General features: G+C 43.2%; 1 protein-coding gene across 1 annotated transcript; it reads right to left on the bottom strand.

Moving 5' to 3' along the window:
- Positions 1-1,422: 1,422 nt before the first annotated feature.
- Positions 1,423-7,387, bottom strand: bmp2b (bone morphogenetic protein 2b). Its single transcript, XM_034699834.1, is given in 5 exon segments — positions 1,423-2,166; positions 2,168-2,277; positions 2,280-2,588; positions 5,664-6,031; positions 6,946-7,387. Coding segments are annotated over 4 exon segments (1,254 nt in total). The 5' UTR covers positions 6,019-6,031; positions 6,946-7,387; the 3' UTR covers positions 1,423-1,686.
- Positions 7,388-10,610: the final 3,223 nt, after the last annotated feature.

Genomic DNA, 10,610 nt, shown 5'->3' with positions numbered 1-10,610 from the left:
TAAAGTCTCACGGCACCTTCTAGATGTTTTGATTTACATTTCCTATATGAGGAACAAGCATATCTTTGTTCGATGCACATTTGTTTTTGAAGAGAAAAAGCCCACCAGGAAACCCTTGAATAGATGATTGAAAAAACAACCACGTTGGTTTTCCATGCAAGCGTATGCATGTGTCTGAGATTGAAAACCAACATTCCATGGTCCCAATGTGCGCTCACATAAAAAACATTCTATTTAGAGCATTTTGAGCTGCCTTGTGATCCCTCCAAACCCTTTCTAATGCAAACACAGCAGAAAACGAAGTCAGTCAAACTCCGCAAAACTCTCTGTTTCTCCTTTCCCTCTCATTATCTGATCTGCTATTGTAGCAACACTATAAATTATCATCTGTGTCTTTCTGGAGCACTGCAAGTCAATTCAGTTTGAACTTGAATAGTGAAGCAGTAATTGCAGTATGAAGATATTGACTCAGGTGTTCATGCTTTAAGCTGTCCTACTGCATCATATGATCATATGAGTTTTGTTTGCCAGTTATCCCCGCTTGTCTGGGTGAATAATAAACGTGACTCTTAGGCTCTTTTTCTGTGTAGGCGTTTCATACGGTTCATTTTGTTGCTGCTGAAGAGTTTTGTTAAACATACCTGTAGTGCTTTTAATTCAATGCTGATACACATCAAAAACCGTATGACTCAGAGACGACAAAGAAAGGCAGCCAAACTCTGAAGTGTAGGAGAATCTGTCTGAGCATGTGCAGTATGTGGACAGGTGCAGGTGTGTGTTTGTTTGTCTTTATTAATTAAAGTGCCAGTAGGCTCTTTTCTTGCTGAGTGCCTGTTGATGTATCCGTCTGCCACAGTTTGCATTCTTTCAGTCTCAAATCTCACCATAAATAAACCCTATTTCAAATCCCTGCAGGTTCCTTTTTTCTTCCCTCAGTTAATAATGGTTAGAAGCAGAAACAACATGGGAGCTAGCTTGCAGACGAACCTTCCCAGGGATCCTTGCAGTGACATGTAATGCTCGAAAACATGCTCTGGTGTTTTGCTAATCCTCCCAGGGGAGTCTATCACATTTGTGGGCTTGTAACTTGTCACTCCCGTCCTGTGACCTTACACCCTCCTGCAGTTCATTACACCAGCAGCACCCTGACCTGGCTCTGTCACTTTCCTCTCTACACTTTGTCTGTTGGAGGTTTCCAGTTACACTTACCAAAAGATTTCGCTGCTTGGTTTGCAATCAGTGTAGTGAGCTTCTTGTCATGTGTTTTATTTGTACAGCTAATTTCTGTCAGAATTTGACACTCGGTTAGCCAACCACACACGTTGATGCTTGATATAGATACTTGAGGCAAACTTGGAAAATTGGAGTGACCACATTTTTCACGATAAATACACATTATTTATTTACAAATAAAGTGGTTATAATAGAAATAAATACAAAATAAAAATCTGAGCATTATACTTCATGTGGTATTGCACCCATTTGGAAATGTACATCAGAAATACATTTTCAAAACCAGTAAAAGGAATATTCCTCTGATTAATATATTTATTTTCCCAACTTTATGTAGACATAAATATATTCATATATAGTTTTGTCTTTCTTTTATATAAATAAACGTCTTCATTGGGAAACTGGGTGTATAACCTCTAATGTCTCTTTCAGTCTCTCTTGCCTGTCAGTTTCTCACCGGCAGCCGCATCCCTCCACCACCATATCCTGGTAATTTTTTAGGATGACCTTCTCGTATTCATCCAGGTAGAGCAGGGAGATGGGGCTGAGGTCTGTGGGCACACAACAGGCTCTGGGGATGTTCGAGTTGACCGAGTTGACCAGCGTTTGCACAATGGCATGATTGGTAGAATTGAGGTGATCTGCGAGGGGAAAAGGACATTCCCCATGGCAATAAAAGGCGTGGTAGCCAGGAGGAGCAACTATCCACTCATTCCACCCCACATCACTAAAGTCCACATATAGGGCATGCCTCTTGCAGCTGGCCTTGTGCTGGTGCTTCCTGCGTTGTTTGCGGAGTGCCACCTGCCGTTTTTCTCGTGTGTGGAGTACGGAGTCCCCGCGGCCATCATGTCCATATGTCACCAGCAAAGGCCGAGCCTGAGGCCACGAGTCCTGGTCCTCATGCAGGGACCGGCTAACTCTGATGTGTTTTACTACGTCTGTGAGCATGCTCCCCATCCCTCTCCCCTTCCTCAGGATGAAGCACCTCCACCATGAAGCCATGGTTGTGTCCTTGCCCAGAGGTCCACTTAGACACAGCAGGCTGACGTCAAAGCTCTCCCAGCGGCTCAAAGAGTCCTGCACTAGCCGAGTGTCCAGCAGACGTGCCAAAGGTTCCTTACCATGAGTGGCAGGATTTCCAAATATCTCATAAATGTTAATGCGATGGATGCCACCAGCAGGAGCATATTTACTGCTGCTGCTGTTTTGGGGGTTTGCAGCTCCCATGACCTGGTCCCTGTAGATTCGAAGCTCTGCAGACGTGATGAGCTCCTCGTCAGGGATGGAGGTGAGGTTAAAGTGGAACTGCTGGGTTGTTGTACCTTTCAGCCTGGCCAAGGCCTCCAAAGACTCTACAAAAGACAGCACAGAAACAAACATTGTAAGTGGAAAGCATACCGAAGGTTAAACAAAAACCTAATGCGTGGTACAAGAATAAGAAATAACATATTTAATGAAAGCCTTGCTGGCTTCATGGATTCTCTGTGAGCAGGATGGTTTCCCACATGGCTCACTAACTCACACACACACAACAGCACACAATGTGCAGCCTTCTTTCTGTGCAGCCAGCCAAGCTGCCACGTGGTTATATTGAATGGGTGTGGGCCATTGTCACACAAGCATAACACACGCATCATCAATTTGCATGTATGACTCAGGGACAGAGCAACTTCTCCTGGTGATGTAATGCCGTCATTAGTGTCATGCTCGTAAATTTACCTGTTTAAATGTCAGAAGTTCAAAGCGGTATGCTTACTTCTATTGATAAGATCACACATGCTAGTCAGCCTGCCTTAAGATGACACACTTGCCCTATGAGAGTTTGCTGCTGCTCAAATTTACCACTTGCAATTAATGTGGAGAAAAGTTAAACCAACTATTTGTTACTGTCAGGGGTGTGGATCTAGAAAAAAATATTTTTAAATATTAAATTGATAAGATAACTTTAAGCAGGAATGCCAACTATTGCATCAACCTTACAGAGCTTGCCAACGGTGTAAAGATACACATTCTTCAGTATGACTTAAAGAGAATGTGTAAGACATAATCAGAAAGACAATCTAAAGCAACGCTTTGAATAGTTTGGCTAATAGATCTTAGTCTGGAAATGCTGTCCTCTTCTCTGGAAGACAGCTGTCCTGATGCATATGAAAGTAATACACATGTATAAATACTTAAGCTGATTGGTATTCCCCTTTTTAGCAAGCAGTAAAGGACAGAAAACTTAGTAAAAGCTGTAATTTTCTTGAGGCAGCCTCACTTTGAACTCTTCCTTTATGAAGATCATAGATGATGTATAGACACACTTTTTAATCTGTTCGGTGTGGTAAAATAAACACAAACTTGAACTCTGCTCTCTTTCAAAGGAGGCATTTAGGAAATTCCACCATCTCATCCTAAACCTCCCTCCAGAGCACAAAGACCTCAATTAGGCCTATCACTCCTCATTTGATGTGGGAAAGCCCCCTGTCTCTCGTTCCCTCTCCTCTGTCCCCAATCCCTCTCTTTCTTTCCCTCCTCGGCACCCAAATCCCCTTCTCTCTCTGTTCTCTTAGCCCCAAATCCTCTTTTCTTTCTTTCTCCTCCTCTGTCGCTCCTTCTGTTTCTTTTGCAGCAGCCTTCTCACTCTCTCCGTCTGTTTGTCTCCGGCTGTGTGAACAAGTCGAGGCTTGTCAGAAACGTGTGAACCACAGATATGAGTGTATCAACATTCCTAATTTCTTTTTGCACTGCATGCCAAAACAAAAGATAAAGGCTAATGTTGGGTCATTTATCACAGACCTGTCTCTGGCAGCCACTTCCTGTGTAATAGTGAATATGTTCTATTTGGCATGGGAAATGGTTATTTTTGAAAACTGATAGCAGGGAAACTAATTATTTCAGTGAAATTAATATCATCAGGCAGATGTGATGAATGATAAGTGCTGTTGGCTTTGATGTGCTGTGCTTACATCTGTAGATACATGCTTATTATATGGAGCAGCCAGCAATTGCACGTCTCTTGACATGGGAAGACTACCACCCTGCTGCTCTGTTAGCATAGGATGAAAGAGCAATGGGGAGCACATGTAAACACAGTCTGAACACATGGTAATGGCCGGTGGTGTCAAGGTGTGTGCTGGTTTGGGTGGAGGTTTCCAGGCAGTGGGCAGCGAACACTCACACAGACTCACACTGGCTGCTCGGGCCAGGCTTGTTTGTAGTGTGTCAGAGTAGCCACTGGGTGTCATTGCACCATGGGCCTCTGGAGAGCACCCAAGCAACCACTCAACCACCCCTCTGACTCACCCCTGATGGAAACTTCCCCACTCAAACACTCAGGACTCTGTATAAGGACTGTGTGTGGAGCCCCTATGGACTCAGTAACTTGTATGTAGTAAAACTGGAACATGTCTGTAGGAAATTGAATGATACAGAGTATATATAGCTAGGTGTGTTTGCCAGTAAAAGTTATTTTTATCATAAATAAATCATGTTAATATTATGACCAGGTGCACCACAGAGCTGCCAAGTGTTAAACTGAGTTTATAAACAGAGCAGCAGTTAAGTTTAAATTTCACCTGTTTGATATTTGAAACAGTTTAAAATAACTCACTTCATCTGTGACTTTGTATAAACACAAAGTGTGTGACTGCTGAACTGATGCACTTTATCCAAGACCTTCAGTGTGTGAGCCTCGTTCAACTCGGCACCATACGCTGTCTTGAAAGTAGAATTGGACCGAAACTCTGAATTCAACAATCAGCGCGTATCCAGCATATAAACTAAGTGAGCAATTATGGTGTTATTGGAACGTGCGTAATGGCGCACAACGCGCGGAGAGGGATGAATTGGAAAGAATAAGGCGCACAACCCCTCCTCCTCCTATTTAATTTCAGTCCTGTTAAAAATGACTCAGAATCCAGTCTGACACGATGACTTTGTCATAATGCGTGTTAGCATAATGTCATGTCGTGTGTTATTGAAGTAACAGGGTGATGACTATCACCTGCGCGCAGGCACACCGCCCTTTATCCCGCTCCTGTGGTGCGTGTCTGGAAAAACTGTTTTCAGAGCCCACGCAAACACCATCAATTATTAAGAAACAAATTACCCCAGGGATACCACCGCCCCTTCATGTTTTTGAAGCCTGTGACAGCTGCGCCGGGGGGAATGTTGGTTAAAGGTTGCATCACTTTATATATTAGAGTTCATTTCATTGTGTATGAGATGCTTGTTTGTAATCGTGTCAGCGCTCCCGGACTGACTGGAGAGTCACAAATAAGTTGGACGCGTGTCACCTGTAAATGACTAACGCTCCATAAAACAGTGAAGACTCTGAAGTTCAGTCCTGACGCTCTGAGTCATGTTTAAATATAGGTTTGGGTTGTCTGAGAGAGCCGAGCAGCTCCACGGCTGACAGGTAAAGGTATGTCACTAATACATACCTTCATGGTGAAAGCTTCTAATCGTGTTGGCCCTGCTGGCGGCTCTCTCTGCGTGCTTCCCCATGCTCTTGGGCCGTTTAGTGCTGTGGTCTCCGTTAGCAGAGTGCATGCGGTAAAGGTCCACCATGTACTGCGGCACCACTGCTTGCTTGCTCGGGGTCGGCCTGCGCCTCAGTCCAAACATATTTAGAAGCCGGAGCTCAAACTCGTTGAGGAAGCTCTCCGACTGCTGTGGGGTCTGCTTCCCGGATTCGCTGTACTTCCTCCGGCCGACCTCGGGGATAAGTCCCGTAGCACCTTCCAGCAACACCTGAGCGAGCAGCAGTACCATGAGAGAGCGGACCACGGCGACCATGATCAGTCAGTCCCTGTGGAGAAAGTTGGTTTCTGTCAATACACTGGCGCTGAGGTATTGACATGAGGTAGACTTCACTGCAGCATTCCCCAAACTGTGTGTGATTCCCCCATACAGTAGGAGTGATTGAAGGAGAGCAGGTTAAAAAGGGAAGACACCTCTTTCACTTTGAAGTGGAACAAAAAAGGCGGCTGTGAATAACAGCCCCGCCGGCAATATTGCGCGTCTGAGTGAAACGAGAGATTGATCTTAACATGCACAGAAACATGAAAATATCAAGGTGAGGAAGTTATGGAAGAGAAGAACAGAAAGGGGGGATGTCACGGGAAAGACAAATCAAAGAGAGCTGAGGAGCAGACTGCAGACATAAAGTCCTCCAATTAGAAGAGATAAGTTGAGGTGATATGAAAAGAAAAGAAGGTCTGCGTGGCTAGAAAGATCACAAGAAGCAAAAAGGAATGCTGTCAGGAAAAAGAGTAAGAATAGAGAGCAGCAGGAGAGGCATTCAGACTGTGCTACAAGCGTCTATTTGCAGAGGCTTTGACGGTCATGTATAATCATAAGGGATAGAGTTACTTCAAGAGGCTCGCAGGTGTTAGATCTGACGTGCGTACCAGAGCCAGATGTATCCAGTCCGGGACAGGACATCAAAAACATCAAAAAGTAAATATCACGTGAAGAAGACATCCTCTAAAAAATACATTTTTAACTTCATTTTTTCTCTTAATAAGTTTTCCCCGTGGTTCAAAATGGGAACTCTTTAACTTTTACGCACACACCCTGTAAGCCTCTTCAGTGGGGGAGCTGTCGTTCCACAGTTGTAATCTAAACTTTTCCTCATAAGCAAGTTATTTTACACTGTTGACAATTTAAGAGTTGGTGTCTTTCTTTGAAAACTTAAAAAGAGTAAGCTGGTCTTATTTTTACCTGACGAGGAAGCGCTGTGTCCGGTCGTCGTTCCACCTTTGGGCTCCGATAAATTCCACATTAATTCGTGTTAAATCCACGCTGCTTCTCCTTGGGGGACCAAAGACAGCCCATGCCCTCCGACGATCGCCTCTCGCACATATTCTCACCAGCTGCAAATCGGGTTAGGTCTTGGTCAGCACGGAAAGGAGGAAAAAAAAAAAGCGATGTTAAGTCTATGAGGAAGCGGCTTCGCGTAGGCAGGAGCGGTCTAAGTATAAAGCATCTTCGTTGAACATCTTCAACACGAGAAAAGTTCACTTGGAGGAAAGTTGAGCGGATTTCTTCCCTGTTGAGAGAAAGACGCACTCAAGTGTTGCTCCTTTGGACCTTGTTGCCTCAGGTTCAGAAGCGCGTCCCCTCTCCTTTGAGAGCAACGGAGTAGTGGTTGAATTGATTGGTGCCTTCTCTTCCCCCTTGCGACTCTTTTTGGTCGAACAGTGATGGTCACCAAGGGGCTGTCAATCATTTGTCCACTAGAAAAGCACCTCCTGCAGAACCTCAAAACCCCGAGGCTCTAACGTTTTCCATGCCTAATGAAATAAACACACATTAGAGATACTTATGATAAGATTTGGTAACAAGGGCCCTCACAGGAGATTCTGTCATGTATTGACACTGTCCAATACACTGAAAAACTCCTTCAATAGTCACATATGCAGTCACTAATTTGTAAAGTAAAGTCTTACTTACTTACTTTATTAGGAAATGTCACATTTCCACAAGTTGTATGGCATCCCTTAAGATTTGTTGTGTCTTTAAGAATCATTTGCACAAACACAGACAAACCCTATTTATATACCAAAAACTATTTTTCTCATATACCCGTATACACATCCTGGTAAGTCACACCATCATACAGTTATAAAGTCAGCAGTTTAAATCCTAATGTTGCTTTTAGTGGTTTCCTTATTTGGGTGAATTTAGATTCAATAAAAAAAGCAAAGAGAAAAGAGTTTGACTGTTATGTGAATAGACAACTGAAGAAGGAGTTAATCACTCCATCAAACATGTTTGGCTTTTGGATTAATGCTAATAGATGATGGCATCACAATGTGTTGCTTTTGTGGTTTTAAAGGATTAGACCCAGAGAAAAAAATCACGTCCTCCTGTTGAACTTAACTGTGGGATGCGTGTGTGGGTGGGTGGGTGGATGCTTGAACATGTGTGTCTGACACCAGGCCTGATTTAGGACGCTTCCCTCCTGGTTGGATTAATCTTTTCATTTCAGTCCAGTACTCAGCAGTTTATCAATTTGTCGGTGGCAGATTTGGCAGCATGTGTCTAATATCTGAAATACCAGGTCCCAAGAGAAATCTTATGAATTTACTAGGAAAATTGTACCATCATTTTTCTTCTCAAACAGCATAAAACAAAATTTAAGCTCTGCTACGCAAGAGGCGTTTCTCAAAGAGGCTGCTTGTGGACCAAAAATACAAACCCTGGTGTAGATTCAGGAGAGGACCTGCTGTATCTGAGTGGCACATGTTCTCAGAGGCACAGAGAGGTGTGAGAAACTTTGCTGTATTGTTTTTAGCTTGTGGGGTGTAGTCATCAACCTAACCGTTCAGCTCATCTCCATAAGAAAGCCCCATTGATTCCCCCTATAGTGACTTCCATTAGGTGATGATGGTGGGGCAAGCGGTCGTGTTTTGGTCAAAGCGACAGGTCTGTTTTCTTCCCAGAGATGGCAATAGATTAAACCCAGAGAGATCACAAGATATCTTTGTCTCCTTTTAGGACAATAACATTTTATGAGGGATAATCCCGGATCATCTACTTAGCAATTAAAATTCAGACAGGCCCATGGGTGCATGGCTGTTACCTGAGTGGTGTTGTTTCTCGGTCCTTCCCTGGCTTGATCCAAAACATTTTTGAATTTTACAATTTTTGTATTTTATATTCCCCTCATTTTTGTCTTCCAAATTATTTTGTCACCAAAATATTTTAATATCACCTTAAAGTGCATGCTTCCCTACCATCCTTACCTCCATCCAATGTATCCACTCCAGTTCTTTCATTCATTTCCCTCTGTCCATTCATAAAGTCACAACATGTTAATTCATCCCTGCTGCTTAGATTTGCTCTATTGTCCTATTAATCTGTTGGCAGTGATAGTTGGGTCCTCTCCTGTTGCCAAAACACCACTTGGTGAAGCGAGTGCTCTAAACCCAAACCCAGGGTAAAAGCTGCTCGGCATTTAGATGCTTTAGATCGGGGGGATAAGGCCTCGCACAGTAAGCTGTGAGTATCTTTAATTACCCGAGTGAGAGGATTAGTAAGAGAGGGGCTTTATTTCATGCCTTCTCTCTCTCTCTCTTTTTATTTCTGTGTAGAAAAGTGTGGTGGTTTGAATGAGTGGAGCGTGTAAAAGTGTGTCTGGAGGGCACATCCATGCTCATATTATGTATTCCTCCTTGGCACAGCTTGTGTCAAACCAGCGCTGAGGAATGTGTCTAGCCAAGAACCGTTGATGGACTTGATCAGAGAACATCATGCGGCTCTGACACTGTATATATCATTGTTTTGAGCCTGATACATCATGCTTATCTAGTCGCTGCCACTGATCCAATTACATGCTGAGTGAAAGGACCAACATCGCAGAGCCAAGAGAGGGCCAGGTAGAGATATGCTATCTGACACACAAATGAACGATCCACTGAGAAGGGCCACTAGAGGTTAAACTGTAACTCAGGCAGAGTTCCCCAAACCCCCACAGACCCACCTACCCCCAATCCCCAGAATGAACGCCATCATCTACCAGCGTCATTATTTCCTTCCGGGAGGCATTTGTTTGTTCGTGATAGCAGTAAATAGTCCCTTTACAGTGACAACGTGAAACTCAAGGTCAAGACAGAGGTACTCTGCTGTTCTGTAACATCTACTGAGCATCCGGCTTAGTACGACAGCGGTTACAAACTTCTCTCCGAAGAGGAAACATTATTCAAGAGAAAATGCAGTTTTGTCAAGACAAGCACGAAAGCAACGCTGGATTTCCCACGGTTTTTTTTTTATTCCCAAACATTATCATAGTTTACACCCAGTTTGTACAGCAGTTGTATGTTTTTAAAGATCCTGTTGTAATTAAAGTTTGTTTACCTGAGGACAAGATGTTGAAAAAGTAACATTTAATATATTATGTCTGTGAGGAGCAGTTTTCCTTACAGGTAAAAATGTTATGATCCGTTTAAGATCCATTCAAAATCTCCTCTTACCCACAGGTGGGTGAGAAACAATGCATTAGAGCATCTGTACATCCTCATAACAGTAGTTTAGCCGTAGACTGTTGTTATCAGCTTAAACTGGAGTTCTTGGAAATCCTTTTGTCCCAGAGTAAGGACTAATACGACCGGTCTCTGATCCGACCCCTGAGGCGGTTCAGTCTACGCTGAGCAACACGACTGAAATGTCTGACAACAGAACAGCCTTTGTCGTGAAAGGCCTTGTACTGATTTGGTCTGATATTTGTCTCCATTTTTTTATGTTACTCTTCATCATCATTAATAAATGAAGACAGAATAGGACTAAAAATCATGTTATTGAAGTATTAACCCTAAGACTGCATTTTCATATACATTTCAGAAACTGTCCCCTATGTGTGTACATTTTTTAAAGATAGTTGAAAG

The sequence above is a fragment of the Notolabrus celidotus genome, chromosome 13, assembly GCF_009762535.1.
Source record: "Notolabrus celidotus isolate fNotCel1 chromosome 13, fNotCel1.pri, whole genome shotgun sequence".
NCBI lineage: Eukaryota > Metazoa > Chordata > Actinopteri > Labriformes > Labridae > Notolabrus > Notolabrus celidotus.
The sequence above is the reverse complement of the archived record's forward strand: the minus strand, read 5'-3'. Positions and strand labels throughout refer to the sequence as shown.